Source organism: Pan paniscus, chromosome 19 (assembly GCF_029289425.2).
Source record: "Pan paniscus chromosome 19, NHGRI_mPanPan1-v2.0_pri, whole genome shotgun sequence".
In the NCBI taxonomy this organism is placed as follows: Eukaryota; Metazoa; Chordata; class Mammalia; order Primates; family Hominidae; genus Pan; species Pan paniscus.
Genome location: NC_073268.2, coordinates 34,017,243 through 34,034,698, shown reverse-complemented (window position 1 = coordinate 34,034,698; position 17,456 = coordinate 34,017,243). Strand labels below are relative to the sequence as shown.

General features: G+C 38.5%; 1 protein-coding gene across 1 annotated transcript in view; it reads left to right on the top strand.

Annotated features, from left to right (window-relative positions):
• Positions 1-17,456, top strand: part of CPD (carboxypeptidase D) — an 87,432-nt gene that overhangs the window by 36,142 nt on the left and 33,834 nt on the right. Inside the window, exons 3-8 of the mRNA XM_008965175.5 lie at positions 6,185-6,327; positions 7,007-7,176; positions 8,017-8,366; positions 8,849-9,040; positions 12,734-12,901; positions 17,136-17,245. Coding sequence (XP_008963423.2) covers positions 6,185-6,327; positions 7,007-7,176; positions 8,017-8,366; positions 8,849-9,040; positions 12,734-12,901; positions 17,136-17,245 — 1,133 coding nt within the window. The remainder of the gene's footprint in view (positions 1-6,184; positions 6,328-7,006; positions 7,177-8,016; positions 8,367-8,848; positions 9,041-12,733; positions 12,902-17,135; positions 17,246-17,456) is intronic.

The following is a 17,456-nucleotide window of genomic DNA, read 5'->3' as shown; positions in this document are numbered from 1 at the left end:
GCAATGGAGATGAGGATGAATTTTTGGATTCTGAACATATTTTGAAGTTAGAGTCGGCATGGTTTTCTGACACTTTGGTTATAAAATGTGAATCCAAGGCTTTTTGCCTGAGCAACTATAATAGAAGAATGAAAGTGCCATTAACTGCAGTGGGAAAGACTGTGGGGGGAGCAGGTTTGGAGAAGATAAGTAGTTCAGTTTTGGATATGTTAAGTTTGTGATATCCAAGTAAAGATTTTGAATAGGCAGTTGGATGTACAAGTCTGGAGTCTGGGAAGAAATCTAGGCTGGGGACAGAAATTTGAGGGTTGTCACCCTGTAGATCATGTTTCAAACCACGGGACTGTATGAGTTTCATTATACCAAGGAAATAAGTAGTAAGAGAAGAGGACCAAAGGCAGAACCTTAGGGATGCCACCTCTGTTGCCTTTGTTCTCTTTCATCTTTTCAGTAAATGGCACTACTATCTCCCTGATTTCTCAAGCCTAAAATCTAGAAGTCGTCCTTGATTTCTTCCTTCTACATCCAGACCCGTCCTCTTTGTCTCCACTACCACCAACCTAGTCCAAGTCACCATTATCTTCTAATACATCTCCATGCTTCCCCATTTGTCCCCCTACAGTCATTTTCCATCCAGCAGTCAGAATGATCTTGACAGAATGAAGGTAATTCTAATTGTATCACACCTCTGTGCAAAGCCTGCCAGTGTTCTGCACAGCAAACATTGTGAATGTTCTGACTCACAAATCACTGTGAAATATTGTCCAACGTGAAACAGAGTGAAAAGGCAGCCTACAGAAAGGAAAAAAATATTTTTTTCTTAGAATAAAATATTCTAATAAAATATTAACCCCCTAAAAAGGGGTTAATATCCAGACTATACAAAGAACTCCTACAACATAACAATAAAAAACAAATAATCTAATTTAAAAATGGGCAAAGGACTTAAATGGACATTTCTCTAAAGAAGATATACACATGGCCAACAAACATTGAAAAGATGCTCTACATCATGAATCATCACATACCCATGTTCATTGCAGCATTATTCACAATTACCAAGAGGTGGAAGCAATTAAATGTCAATTGACAGATGAGTGGATAAAGAAAAGTTTGTATATACAAAAAATGGAATCTTATTCAGCCTTAAAAAAGAAGGGAATCCTATCATATGCTATAACATGGCTGAACCTTAGGGATATTACGCTAAGTGAAATAAGCCAAAAAGACAAAATACTGCATGATTTCACTTATATGAAGTATCTGAAGTAGTCAAACTCTTAGAAACAGAAAGTAGAAAGGTGGTTGCCAGGAGCTGGGGAGAGTGGCAAAAGGGGAGTTGTTTATAATGGATATGGAGCTTCATTTTTTGCGAGATGAAAATGTTCTAGGGCTGGGTGCGGTGGGTCACGCCTGTAATCCCAGCACTTTGGGAGGCCGAGGCGGGCAGATCACCTGAGGTCAGGAGTTCGAGACCAGCCTCAACATGGGGAAACCCTGTCTCTACTAAAAAAAATACAAAATTAGCCGGGCGTAGTGCTGCATGCCTGTAATCTCAGCTACTCAGGAGGCTGAGGCAGGAGAATTGCTTGAACCTGGGAGGCGGAGGTTGCGGTGAGCCGAGATTGAGCCATTGCACTCCAGCCTGGGCAACAAGAGCGAAAGTCCGTCTCAAAAAAAAGAAAATGTTCTAGAGCTCTATTGCACAGCAATGTGAATATAGTTAACACTATTGTACTGTACATGTAAAAATGGTTAATATGGTGAAATTTGTATTATGTGTTCTTTAGCACAATAAAACAAAAACCAAACCCCTCCTGTGGTTCCTACTGCACTTAGGATAAAATCCCCAACTTCTTGCCCTAGCTGCCAAAGCTGTTTATGATGTTGTTTTGCCAGAATCCCTCGACCTCAACTTGTGCCATTCTTCCCTTGTCTGTTATTGTCCAGCCACAGTAGCTTTCTTTCTATTCCTTACACTTACCAAACTTTTCCCCCTGCCTTTGAAATGTTCTTCCCACTGACTTTTACCAGGCTGGCTGCATCTTGTTTTTCAGATCTTGACTTAATATTACCTCCTCATGAAGGCTTTTTATAACTACCTAGTCTCTAGTTGCCACCAATCAGTAGCTGTATCACATCACTCTACTTAAATTTTCTAGGCCGGGCGTGGTGGCTCACGCCTGTAATCCCAGCACTTTGGGAGGCTGAGGCGGGTGGATCACGAGGTCAAGAGATGGAGACCAGCCTGGCCAACATGGTGAAACCCCGTCTCTACTAAAAATACAGAAAATTAGCTGGGTGTGGTGGCATGAGCCTGTAGTCCTAGCTACTCGGGAGGTTGAGTCAGGAGAATTGCTTGAACCTGGGAGGTGGAGGTTGCAGTGAGCCAAGATCGCGCCACTGCACTCCAGCCTGGCGACAGAGTGAGACTCAGCCTCCAAAAAAAAAAAAAAAAAATTCTGCATAGCACTTCTCACTATCTGATATTTTTCTTATTTATACTTGTTTACTGTCTGCTTCCCCTATGTAAGAATTCTATAAGTTTTTTATATTTTAGAATTTAAAGTTTTTAAATTTTAAAAGAATGTTATGAGAAAGCAGGGACCTTGTCTGTTTTGTTCATCACCATATCCCCAAGCACCTAGAATAGTGCCTGGCATATACTAGGTGCTCAATAAATATTTGCCGAAAGAAAACTGAACTTCCTAGTCTTAAATGATCATTTCTTGAAAAGGACTACTCTTCTCCCCAAGCTCCAGACCTGTCTTTTTGAATTCCTTCTTGGGTATTTCTGTCTAAATATTCTACAAATACCTCAAATTCAACATGCCCCTTTCTGCTCAGTTACTCTCACAGACCTTATTTTTTCTGTTAATGGCATCATCATTAGCCCAATTGATCAGGCCAGAGGTCCTCTTTGATTCCTTTCTTTCTCTCAACTCCCACTATCTATCAGATCCTGTCAGTATCTTATCTCACATCTTTCCCTTCTCTTCCACAGAGTTGCTACCACATCATTTTAGGCCTAATTACTTTTTACATGTATCATTGTAAGAAACTGCCTAACCGGGCTTTTTGCTTCCAATCCCCCACGCCTTTCCAGACCGTACTGTCTTCTATTCATCATACTACTTTTCTGTTCAAAACTAACAAATGAAATGCCATTTTTTTTTATGCTTTGGAAAGCCACGGAAAACTTTATCCTCAGCCTCCTTTAGACCCTACTTACCTTTCCAGCCTCACCATTCATGACATCCCTGCAGCTCTGTGCTGCTGCCCTCATTCTGTGGCCTTATCAGCCTCATAGCTGGTGGTCACATACACCAGCAGCCTCCACCTTTACAAAGCCATTTTCCCTGACTGCAGTGCTCCTGAACCCCCGCATCCTTTTGGCTGACTTACAGTTTTATCTTTAAGATATAACTAAAAAACTGCCTCCCCAAGAAGCCTTTATAGATCTTCCCTCAACTCCAAAATTGAAATTAGTGGCATAGACCCATAATATCTCTATTATTAATATCATTTTTTTCTTTTTTTTCCAAGATAGGTCTTACTTTGTTACCCAGACTGGAGTGCAGTGGCGCAATCTTGGCTCACTGCAGCCTTGAACTCCTGAGCTTAAGCAATCCTCCCACCTCAACCTCCTGAGTAGCTATGATGACAGGCATGTGCCACCATGCCCAGCTAATTTTTTTGTATTTTTTGTAGAGATGGGGTTTTGCTATGTTGCCTAGGCTGGTCTCAAACTCCTGAGCTCAAGCAGTCTGCCCAGGCTTCCAAAATATTTATTGAGCACCTACTGTATGCCAGGCACTATTCTAGGTACTGCCTTCAGCCTCCCAAAGTGTTAGGATTACAGGCATGAGCCACCTCTCCCAGCCTATTTCATTTTTTAAATTGTGGTAAAGTATACATAATATAAAATTTACCATTGTAACTGTTTTTAAGGGTACAATTCCCTTGCATTAAGTACATTTACATTGCTGTATAACATTCACCACTGTCCTCTGCTATCATATTTAATTATTTATGGATGTAGTTGTCCCCTCCTCTGATTGGAAACAAAACGCTTGGCGTTATTTGTAAGTGCTGAATTAACATGGATGAACATGAATATAATCAGATCATCTCCTGAGATGAGATGTCACATCACAAGTATCCTTGTGATCCTGCTTGGGTAACTTCAGGATTGTGTTCAGTTTTCTTCCTTGTACTTATTCAAAATGGCATTGGTTAGAGTTCACGGAGTCCTGGATTTTTAAAGGTTCTTTGCCTAATTTCTTCTTTACAAGTTTTTGGTGCATACACTTAACCTAACTTTTTTGTCTTACCAATATCTATCCTATAAATATGCCAGTGAAATGGAGCATATTGCGTTAGGTAAGGTGTGCATATTTCAAGAACTAGATGTGTTTCAAAGCACATAATGAAACTTCAGCAAAAATGAGATTAAGAGTTTAGGCTCCAATAATATTGCTGCGATTTTATTTCTGTCAAAGTTTTGTTATTTTTGCTGTATTGTTTGCTTTTCTTCAATGTTTTATAAGCCCCGGTTCTTTGATGAACTCCTAATAAGCTGTGCTTAAAACTATGACATTGACCTTTCTCCAGAAACAGGTTTCAGAATTGTCTGTTTTTCATGTTCTCTCCCTGCCTTTTCTCTTGTAATCAAATCAGCATGTTTTTGTTTTTGTTTTGGAGACGGAGTCGCACTCTGTTGCCCAGGCTGGAGTGCAGTGGCACTATCTCTGCTAACTGCAACCTCTGCCTCCTGGGTTCAAGCGATTCTTCTGCCTCAGCCTCCTGAGTAGCTGGGACTACAGGCACGTGCCACCACACCCAGCTAATTTTTTGTATTTTTAGTAGAGACAGGGTTTCACCATGTTGCCCAGACTAGTCTCAAACTCCTGAGCTCAGGCAATCTGCCCGCCTCCACCTCACAAAGTGCTAGGATTACAGGCATGGGCCATTGCACCCAGCCTAAATCAGCATGTATTTTTAAACATCTTAGAATGCGAGGGTTTGAAGTGTCTTTTGTGATCATCTAACATTCACTTTGCATATAAATAAATAAATAAAGACCCATGTTAATGCCAAAGGGAGTGAGTGGCAGAAGAATCTATGACGGAAGCATATCTTTTGGTGCTGTCAATGAAAGGGAAACAAATGCTTGGCATTATTTGTAAGTGCTGAATTAACATGGATGAACATGAATATAATCAGATCATCAGTTATTCTCCCTCCTGATCTGAAGGATCCTGTGTGACATCATCTGAGATGCACTGGGGGTTGAGGAAAGATGACCCTTAAAATCCACATTTGTACTTTGCAAGAGCAAGGTGAGATCATAGAGAAGTTACACCTGCTCCTTTCTCCACTTTTTAGTCTTTATCCACTAAAAACAAGATGTGAGAAAATCAAGTGACAAGAATGATAGGGTAATAGGCTGTCAACAAAATGAGTGTGTGGGCTTATATAGGTATAAACATGGTGAAGGTGATAGACCATGGATGCTTAGTCCCTTTTAACTTCCATCTTCCGTTTAACACATTTTGAAAGAATTTATTGTGTCTTATTTTCCCCTGATTTGTGTAGCTGTGCCACCCTAGATAACAGTTTTTCTTTTTGCTCTTGCCACCTTCTTGATAAAGGGAAGTACAGTTAGAATCGTAGGTACTTAATAATGCTTCGGCATGAATATCCTTCACAACTTTGAGATGTGTACCCTTTATTTTCTTTCTGTTATAAATCTTAATTTCTTTGTGCCCTACTTTTCATATCTGTAAAATGGATGAAATAGTAGTATCTGCCTCATATAATTGCTGTAAAGATTAAATGCTAATACACATAAAGCTCTTAGAACAGGTCTGGTGTATAGTAAACACACAAAGCTGCTATTATTATTGTTACTGGTATTAACTGATATATTCATACTTTTTATAACTGCTCATCCTATTAATTAAATGTATGTTTTCACTATATATTCTTTTTCAATGTAAATTCCTTTTAATCTTCCTTCTTAGCCTCCACTATAGTTCAGATGCCTTCTCCAATTTCAAACAATTTAATGAAAAGAAAAGAAAATTTATACATCCAGAGATGGCTGATTTAATTTCTTCAGTCTTTTGGAGGGTAGAATTATTTTCCTTCTGAGAGTAAACTTATTTTTTTTATGTTACAGGTGGTATGCAAGATTACAATTATGTGTGGGCCAACTGTTTTGAGATCACATTAGAACTGTCTTGTTGCAAGTACCCACCTGCTTCACAGCTTCGACAGGAATGGGAGAACAATCGTGAGTCTTTGATCACATTGATTGAAAAGGTAAAAGTAGATGACTGGAAGGTTGGGGTATAGAAACAGGATTAAATACGGGAGAAATTTGGATGCATGTGAATGATAATCTATACAGTATTAGATGTCGTTTATCTCTTTTTATTACTTAAGATTATAAATTATCTTTAAAGATTATTAGATTATAATCTATTAAAACATATTCTAGCTCTGCTTCCCCTGCCCCTTACCCCCAGCTCTCTGCTCCATAGGGCTTCTTTTTCCTATCTTGGAACACTTACTTATACAACTGAAATAATTAGCCAAATTTGTACTCTCAGGTTCTTACAATGTCATGTGATCATATTTGCTAGTGAGCCTTTACCACTATATGAACCATGGACATCAGTTTAATTTAAACATCACGCAGACTAATACAGCAATTGAATACACCAGCAATTACACCTTGTTGAGAAAATTAAAAATCTGGCATTGAGGAGAGGGAATTTTAAAAGCACCTTACTAGTGTCAAGTTCAGACATATGACTTAAGTTTAAGGATTTAATACTTCTGTCTGTATTTTGTTTAAACTTCAAGGGACTGAAAATGTTTTGGGGGAGAGAGAAGAGTCACTTTATTTTTTAGAAATTGTAGTATCGGTGCAGAGAGAAATTATGCGCTCTTGCCTTCCAAATTCACCGTCTCTGAGCTTGGATTCTTGTCTTCTTAGGTTCACATTGGAGTGAAAGGATTTGTTAAAGATTCCATAACAGGATCTGGGTTAGAGAATGCAACCATCTCAGTGGCTGGTATTAATCATAATATCACAACAGGCAGATTTGGTGATTTCTACCGATTACTTGTTCCTGGAACTTACAACCTTACAGTAGTTTTAACTGGGTAAGAATTTAAACTATGTAGACTCTTAGTTAAAATGTCAAGTCTCTGTTTTATATCTGAGACAGAAATATAGTCTAGTACATGTTGTTTATTTTTTGTGGCTTTTATTTTTCCTTATTTTCTGATTTTTCTCGTTTTATAATAAGAAAATACTATTGTGGAGTTTTTTGTCACATAGTCTAATAGTACAATGGGATGTGAAGCATAGTTGTAGCATTAGAGGAAGGACAATTTTTAAAACTTGAAAAGATATTCAGCTGTGTAAAGCATTGCCTTAAAGCTAACCGAATACCAGAGTAGAAGAAACCCATTGCTCTGTAAATGACATTTTGAAGAACTGTCTTATCAGCTTTCTAATATATTAAATGAATGGTTTCCCACCTCCCCTGGAAAGCTTTCTGGAAGCTCACTTTGATAAGGATTTAATTGATAACCTTTAATCTTGAGCTTTCCTACTTGAAAAAGAAGTTGGAATGTCAGTTTGATAAGACACTGCAAAGAATTGTGTAATTTATCCCTTCTTTGAGTACTGTAGCAGTGGTTACAATGGAGTAACAACCACATCTTTCAACATGTTCTTTCCTTTGAGTGTAATTTTTTTGGTATACATTCTAGTGTGTGGTACTTGAGAAGATTTGGTGAGAGAAATAGTTGTTCAATCTGGGGTTCTTTGTGAGATAATGTCCTAAAACTCTTAAATTTACACATCTCTCTTTATTTAGTTTGAGTTTTGATAGATCGCTAAGTGTAAGAGGATGAAAAGGCTACTGTGCTTTTATAATATTAAAGCATTGTATGTCTTAACTATAAACCATTTACTTTTTCAAATTTTTTTTTCAGGTATATGCCATTGACTGTTACTAATGTAGTGGTGAAAGAAGGACCAGCCACAGAGGTGGATTTTTCTCTTAGGCCAACTGTAACTTCAGTAATCCCTGACACGACAGAGGCTGTAGCAACTGCTAGCACAGTTGCTATACCTAATATTCTTTCTGGAACATCATCCTCCTACCAGCCAATTCAGCCAAAGGACTTTCACCACCACCATTTCCCTGATATGGAAATCTTCTTGAGAAGGTTTGCCAATGAATATCCTAACATTACCCGGCTTTATTCATTGGGAAAATCAGTAGAGTCAAGAGAACTTTATGTGATGGAGGTATCTGATAATCCAGGTGTCCATGAACCAGGTAATTGGTATGGTCTTACACATAATTTCAGTAGTGCCCCTCAAAGCCATGTTCAATATTGCTATGTTTCATTCAGAAAGGTCGCCTACAGTTTGTATAACTGGCATTAAGAAAACCTAACTAAAATTAAAAGAAAGCAAAAAAGAAAATGTAACCAATCTTTTCCCAGAAGAGAAGGAAATCCTTTTGCTAACCCATATTAGGCATGGTATTTAATAAGTGCATAGATTAGATTTATTCTGCTAATAGTGTTTTATTTATTTATATTATATAGCATATATATGCTTTGAGCCTGCTCAGACATATGTATTAGTAAGGAAGCTGCTTTATAAGATATTTCTGAAGGTTTTTTCTGCCTCCTTTGCCAAAATACATGTTTAAAAAATTTTTTAGTATAGGATTTATATATGTTGCGGAAAAAAACAGAGTCCATGATGATTAAGAAGGAAAAAAAGCCTTCCATGTAATTATTTTGTTTTCAGGTGAACCAGAATTTAAGTACATTGGAAATATGCATGGAAATGAAGTGGTTGGAAGAGAACTGCTGTTGAACCTCATAGAATACCTTTGTAAGAACTTTGGAACAGACCCTGAAGTCACAGATTTGGTTCATAACACTAGAATTCACCTTATGCCATCCATGAATCCTGATGGGTATGAAAAGTCCCAGGAAGGTAAAGAATAGCATTTAATTCTTAATCATTTGATCATCATATAGAATGATTATTTTGATGGAGAAGAGAATTTGAACTGGTTCTTTTGGAATTTCTTCCAATTTTTTTTCCTTTTAATTTATGATTGATTTTAGCTCTTGTATTCTTATATGATGATCTGGTCTGTTCAACAATTAGGTGATCAAATTTATATATTTACTGGTGTCTTCCACTTGGTAATGGTTCTTATTTACTAGAAATAGAGTATAAGACTTTTATAAATTGTTTTATTTTAGCAATAGTTCTGTTGGCAAAGAGTCAAACTCTGTAAAATATTTGAAGAGATTTATTCTGAGCCAAATATGAGTGACCATGGCCCATGACACAGCCCTCAGACCCAGAGGACATGTGTTTAGGGTAGTCAGGGTGCAGCTTGGTTTTAAACATTTTAAGAAGACATGAGACATCAGTCAGACACATTTAAGATATACATTGGCTTGGTCCAGAAATCGGGCGAGGGTTGAAAGATTTATTATCAATCGAAAGGAATGTCTGGGTTAGGATAAGAGGTTGTAGTTACCAAAGTTTGATCATGCAGATGAAGCCTCCAGGTAGCAGGCTTCACAGAGAATAGATTGTAAATGTTTCTTATCAGACTTAAGGTCTGTGTTGGTATTAATGCTGATTGACTTTTCCTGATTTCCAAAAGAGAGGAGGCATAATGAGGCATGTCTGACCCCCATTTCCCATCGTGGCCTGAACCAGTCTTTCAGGTTAACTTTGGAGTGCCCTGGTCAAGAGGAGGGAATCTGTTGAGATAGGCCCTGCCTATTGAGCGGGGCCTTAGAATTTTGTTTTGGGTTTACAGTTCTTATTAAATCATTATTTTGGGAACCTTATTTCATAAGTGAAAAACCAAACCAGATATCTGTCTGAGTCAGTGACTCTGTTTTGACTCTCAGTTCTACTGCCTGTGCATATTCCAGACTTGCTAATTTATTGACTTCTCATTTCTTTGCCTTCCCTGGGCAAGCCCATCTCTCCTGGGGCGTTATAGTGTGGGATGGGACAGCAGACCCTTATGCACAACACTAGGGGAGTAAGAATTCATCTTTTCCCAGCCCATGATTTCTTCCAGGCAATGATATCTATCAGGCACCATAGTATAATATGGAGTCTCATGACTTATTACTAGCACTGACCTGACCATTGGGAGGATCAGTTGGTCATTAGTTGGTCATTAGTACCCAGAAGTTGGTCATTAGTACCCCAGAAGCTCACTTGAACAAATAGGCACAAGATCTTACTTACATATGTATATATTTCAGATTTTTCCCCCTAAGGTTCTCATTCTTTGTCAGTGCCACAAGTCCCTTCTACATACTCCCCAGACCTTTCTGAAAGGTGGAACTAATTACACTAGTGAGCCCTCCAGTTTTCTTTAGTCTCTTGCAATTTTTCTCATTATAATGACAATAGTAAGGCTCCCACTCCCTATTAAAATGGAATATGCACAGTTAAGCTTAAATTGAACTTTCTCCTCCATCAGGTTAAACTTCCAGCTGTGCTCTTGGCTAACTTTATCTTTTTGTGATCACTTTAATGTGAGCATATCACAATTTTCTTTTCATTTGCTCTATTTCTTACAGTGTCTTAGTGAGCTTTATACAAGTACAGAGAGGAGTATAGAGTTCCTGGCCAGGCGCGGTGGCTCACGCTTATAATCCCAGCACTTTGGGAGGTCGAGGTAGATGGATCATTTGAGGCCAGGAGTTCAAGAGCAGCCTGGCCAACATGGTGAAACCCTGTTTCTACTAAAAATACAAAAAATTAGCTGGACGTGGTGGTACACACCTGTAATTCCAGCTACTCGGGAGACTGAGGCACAAGAATTGCTTGAACCTGGGAGGTGGAGGTAGCAGTGAGCCGAGATGGCGCCACTGCACTACAGTCTAGGCCACAGAGTGAGACTCTGTCTCAAAAAAAAAAAAAAAAAATAGAGTTCCCCTCTGATCAGTAATTTCCACTCAACATTGTGATAATGTCATTATATGTGGATTATTGACACTTAAACAGTGCTTTAATATAATTTGTCTAATTGGAATATTTTTCCTCCCAGATTATGAGCAGAGGGCAAAAATAAAAAGATAATGGTTTTACCTCTCTGTTCAAAATATCTGGAAGAGATACAGTTTTTAAACACGCAATGTGAAAAAGATGTGTTTTAACTGTAATGCCTGGCCAGGCGCTGTGGCTCACGCCTGTAATCCCAGCACTTTGGGAGGCCAAGGTGGGTGGATCACGAGGTCAGGAGTTCGAGACCAGCCTGGCCAACATGGTGAAACCTCATCTCTACTAAAGATACAAAAAATTAGCTGGGCGTGGTGGCGCACACCTGTAATCCCAGCTACTCGGGAGGCTGAGGCAGGAGAATGGCGTGAACCCAGGAGGCAGAGGTTGCAGTAAGCCAAGATTGTGCCATTGCACTCCAGCCTGGGCGACAAGGCGAGGCTCCGTCTCAAAAAAAAAAAAAAAAAAAAAAAAGAGGTAATGCCTGACAGGTTCTTCCTGCCTGCTGCACAGGCAAAACAGTTCATTGAGACCATGGTATCTCAGTAAAGAGTTTAATTAATGCAAGGCCAGCCACGCAGGAGAATTGGAGTTATCACTCAAATCAGTCTCCCTGAAGGCTCAGAGGTTAGGGTTTTTCAAAGATAGTTTGATGGACAAGGGACTAGAGAATGGGTTGATTGGTTGGGGATGAAATCATAGGGATGTGGAAAACAGTCCTCATGTGCTGAGTCAGCTTCTAGTTGGGAACCACAGGACCAGCTGAGTTACAACTCACTCACTGGTCCAGGTGACGTCAGCTGGTTGTCAGAAATGCAAAAGTCAGAATAACATCTCAGAAGGCCAATCTTAGGTTCTACAGTAGTGATGTTATCTACAGGAGTAGTTGAGGAAGTTACAAATCTTAACAACTTCCAAAACGATGACTGGTTATCCTTTAATTACACATACATGTTAGCCAAATTCAGGCCCCTCTTATAATCCCAACCCTGTGACCTTTCATTAGTTTTACAAAGGTGGTTTAGTTTTGGGAAAGGTTGTTATCATCCTTGCTTTAAGATTAAACTGTAAGCTAAATTTCTCCCAAAGTTAGCTTGGCCGATGCCCAGGAATGACCAAGGACAGCTTGGAGGTTAGAAGTAAGGTGGAGTCTGGCCGGGCGTGGTGGCTCACTCCTGTAATCCTAGCACTTTGGGAGGCTGAGGGGGGCGGGTCACCTGATGTCAGGAGTTCAAGACCAGCCTGGCCAACATGGTGAAACCCCATCTCTACTAATAAATACAAAAATTAGCTGGGCATGATGGCAGGTGCCTGTAATTCCAGCTACTTGGGAGGCTGAGATGGGAGAATCGCTTGAACCCGGGAGATGGGGGTTGCAGTGAGCTGAGATTGCGCCACTGCACTCCAGCCTGGGTGACTGAGTGAGACTCCATCTCAAAAAAAAAAAAAAGGCGGAGTCAACCATGTCAGATTTCTTTTACTGTTATAATTTTGCAAAGACAGTTTCATAATCATAGGTGATTGATAATAGCGAAGCCTGATGTGTTCACATTTGCCTTGAGTTAAGGTATCTAAAGTAGTACGTGTTGGAATAAAATATAAGCGAACATGGCTTATATTCAAATCCTTTATCATATCATACAGGAGATTCAATAAGTGTAATTGGCAGAAACAACAGCAACAACTTTGACCTGAACCGAAATTTCCCAGACCAGTTTGTTCAGATCACAGATCCTACGCAACCAGAAACTATTGCTGTAATGAGCTGGATGAAGTCCTATCCATTTGTACTTTCAGCAAACCTGCATGGAGGTATGGCAACTTTATATTCTACTAATCAGTTCTTGTTGAGAGCATTTGGAAATCCTGGTGGAATTTTATCTGTTTGTAGTGTTATGCTTTCTTAAAATGAGTATCCTGTTACTGCTTTTATGGCAGACAAAAGTAAAGGTCTTTTCTCATTACTTTTTCAGCCAGTGTCCTGGCTGTTTCTTTCCTCCTTCTTCCTCTCTTTTTTCCTCCTCTTCTCTTCTCCTTTTACCCCCATCTCTTCTCTCCACCCCTTTCTCCTCTCTTTTCTCACCTACTACTTCTCTTTCCCTTCTCTTACCTCCTCTCCCCTTTCTTCTCTGTCTTGTCTTTTTTCTCTTCTCCTCTCCTTCTCCCCCGCCTGTCCCCCTACTCTGCTCTTCCTCCTCCTCTCCTCTTCCTCTCATAGTTCTTCAGGTATTTTGTATTTATCTCTCACATTGGGAACTTGGTAACATATTCTTTGTCATTCATAAAAATTGATCCAAATGTTTAGTTCTGTTTTCTCCCTGAAGTTTAATAAACTCTTTTATGTAAATTTAGATTTTGATATTCTCTTTTTTACTTGGTATATCCTTAACTGCAGCAGAATGACCACATTCTCATGTAGTAACTGAGCTCATATACCTCCATATAATTTAGCAGGATGGATCGGTTGAATAGGATGAGTGTCAAGATTAAAAATCGCCACAATGTCCAACTAAGGTTACGAATAAGAGTGAAGATATCAGTACCCAAGAGAACCAAAATGTGTCCACACATAAACTCACTTGAACAAAATGTTCACTCATTTAATGTACAGTGCTCATGTATATGAATGTTCAATGTACATGAACGTTCATTCAGGATTATTCACAATAACAAAAAAGTAGAAACAACCCAAACAACCATCATCTGATAAATAGATAAATAAAATGTGGTCTGTCCTTACAATGAATATTATTTGGCTCAAAAAGGAATCAAGTGCTGATACATGCTACAGCATAGATCCTTGAAACCTTACACTAAGTGACAAAAGCCAGTCATAATAGACCACATAGTGCATGATTATTATTTTTTTCTTTATCAAGTTGATTATATTTTTATGAAATTTTTAGAATAGGCATATCCATAGAGACAGAAAGTAGATTAAAGATTGCATTGGGCTGGAGTGAATAGTGGTAAGAGGTGATAGGGGAGTGACTGCTAATGGATTTTGGGGCTTCTTTTTGGAGTTATGAAAATGTTCTATAACTGGATAGTGGTAGTGGTTGTACAACCCTGTGAATATAAACAACTTTAAATGGGTGAATTGCATGGTATTTGAATTACATCAGTAAAACTACTAAAAAAAAAAAAAAAGTGACAAGTATTAGCACCAGGGGCAATGGGGAAGAAATTTAGTTTCAACATTTATTGGAATATCCAGAAGTACCATAGTGGAGACTTCATGTCATATAGAGTAGCCTGCCATTTTAGAATGACAGTACATACTGATGGATATTTAGATTTAGGAGATTAATTGAGATTCTCCAAAAATTGCTTTGAAAGATTGCCAATAGTAGAAAAAAGTACTTCTACAGTTGGTAATCATATATTGTTCTCAAAGAGTCAAATAAGAACTATGAAGTTATGCCCTGGTTGGCAAAATAAATTTTTTGTTTTCTTTTATTATATTTTATGTGTTTAATGCTATGTTTGATAGAATTCACTTATTTAGAGCTTTAAAAATATTCTCATAATAAATCACACATCATGTTGGCTAAATCTGGAAAGTTAATAATAGTTACATTCCAGTGAAAATAAGTCACAGATTTACAGATGTGGTATCCAGACCTTGGCATGGTGAGAGGTAGGAATCTTCAGTCATGCAGACATTTTTCTTTCCATGACATATTTTGTTTTCTCATCTTAAAATCCTTATTTAAATGGAGTTTGAAATCTTGGCAAAGCAGTTTGAAGGAGAATTTCTTTGTTGCTGTACAGGAGTAAAAAATCCTCATAGAGTCCGCAGCTGGAGCTTGTGAATTAAGCTGACAAAAGACAGATTAAAAGAAAAAAGCATACAAATTTTATTTGATGTTTGTATGCGGCACAGGCAACAGGCAGTGGGGGAGTTCATAGGAAAGACGTGAAACCCTCAAAAAAGCAGTGTTAAGGACTTAGTGCTCTCATAACAAAGGGTAATACCTTGTGGAAAAGTGACTACACAAAGGAAGGGGTTTAGACTTCTAGGGGTAATACATTGTGGGAAAGTGACTAGGAAATATGCGGGGGAAACTAATGAAAGATGAGGGTTATTTTACTAAGGTTTGTTTGTGTCAACTCATCTTGACGTTGACTATCCCATCTCTGATGGTACCAGGAAGGTGCCTTTCTCACGGGAAATTTATGCCCTAATTTTAGGCAGAAAGAGGGAGGGTAGATAGCCTTTCCTGCATCTGCTCTTTCTCAGTTGCCTTCAGCTCTAAATAATTAATATGCTAAAGAGTTATATTCTGGGGCAGAATGTTCTGATTCCTTTCCCTGCCATCTTTATAATTTAGAAGGATCTTGAAAGAAGATAGGGGAAAGCAATATTCTTTTTCATAAAATTTCAAAAATTTTGATACTAATTTTTTTATTGAGGTGAAGTTTACATAATTCCACTGGCGTTTAGTGCATTCATAGTGTTTTGCAACCGCCCCCTCTATCTTGTTCCAAAACATTTTTATCTCCGCAAAAGGATACCCCACACCCATTTAACAGTGACTCCCCTTTCCCTTCTCCCCTCAACCTCTGGTAACCACCAATCTTTGTTCTGTCTCTAGGGATTTACCTATATATAGGGATTTATCTATATCTCCGGATATTTCATAGAAATGGAATCCTATAACATGTGACCTTTCGTGTCTGGCTTCTTTCATTTAGCATAGTGTTTTCAAGGTTCACTCATGTTGTGGCATATATCAGTACTTCATTCCTTTCTATGGTTGAATAATAGTACATTGTATATACATATGTATATATCAATATCACATTTGCTTTATCCATTTACGTACTGATGGACATTTGGGTTGTTTTGACTTTTTGACTACAATGAAAAATGCTTCTATGCCCATTGGCATTCAAATATCTATTTGAGTTCCTGTTTTCTTTTCCCCGTGCCCCCCTTGTTTTGAAAGAGTCTCACTCTGTTACCCAGGCTGGAGTGTAACTGGTGTGATCATGGCTCACTGCAGCCTCAAACTCCTGAGCTCAGGCAATCCTCCCACCTCAGCCTCCCAAGTAGCTGGAACTGCAGGCATGCACCACCACACCTGGCTTATTTTTAATTTTTTGTAGAGACAGGGTCTCCCAGTGTTGCCCAGGCTGATCTTGAACTCTTGGGCTCAAGCAATCCACCCGCCTGCCTTGGCCTCCCAAAGTGCTGAGATTATAGGTGTGAACTACTGTACGCAGCCCCTGTATTCAGTTCTTTTGGGTGTACACTTAGGAGTGAAATTGTCATATGATAATTCCATGTTAAGCTTTTTGAGGAATTGCCAAACTGTTTTCCACAGAGGCTGGACTATTTTACATTCCCGCCAGCAATGTATGAGGTTCCAGTTTCTTCATATCCTCACCACCACTTATTATTTTCTATTTTTATTATTATAGCTGTCCTAGTGGGTGAGAATTAGGACCTCATTTTGGTTTTGGTGTGCATTTCCCCAATAACTAATGATGCCGAGGATCTTTTCATGAGCTTGTTGGCCATTTATCTATCTTCTTTGGAGAAATATCTGTTCAAGTCCTTTGTCCAATTTTTAATTGAGTTTTTGTCTTTGTTGTTAAGTTGTAAGAGTTTTTAAATACTGGACACTGGACCCTTATCAGGCTTGCAAAACATTTTCCCCCATTCTATAGGTTGTCTTTTCTCTTTCTTATGTTCTTGATGCATAAAAGTTTTTGATTTTGATGGAATCCCGTATATCTGTTTTTTTCTTTTGTTGCTAGTCCTTTCTGTATTGATGCTAATTATTTTTTTGAGGTAGACTGTTTGGTAGAAGTACTATAAATCTTTTTTTGTGGCTTTAGAAAATTAGCCATTTGAAAGATATCTTCTCACTTATTCACTTTGAATTGAAGAAATTAGTGTAATTTTCATTTCTGTTGAGGAAATTCTGCTTGGCAAATTTTATTGTTTTCTCTTCTCTGGCAGTATTCTGAAAAGCTTTATGTTAATAATCCATCTTGAAACAGACAACATGATACATTTTCCTCATTTCCCTTATAGGTTCTTTGGTGGTTAACTACCCTTTTGATGATGATGAACAAGGACTTGCCACATATAGTAAATCACCAGATGATGCTGTGTTCCAACAAATAGCACTTTCTTATTCCAAGGTAGGCTTGTCTTTGAATATAAAATGTTACAAAATTAATTCTTTTATTTAAAAATATGCTTTAAAGTCCTGCAAGACTCAGGTCAAGTGCTTCCATAGTTAATAAAGCATGACTTTTTCAGCTGTTTCCGAAAAACAGCTTTTTCTCCTGTTTCCCACCTCACTTTTGAATACACTACATGTCTTTCTCCATTGGCCTTTTATCTATGGTT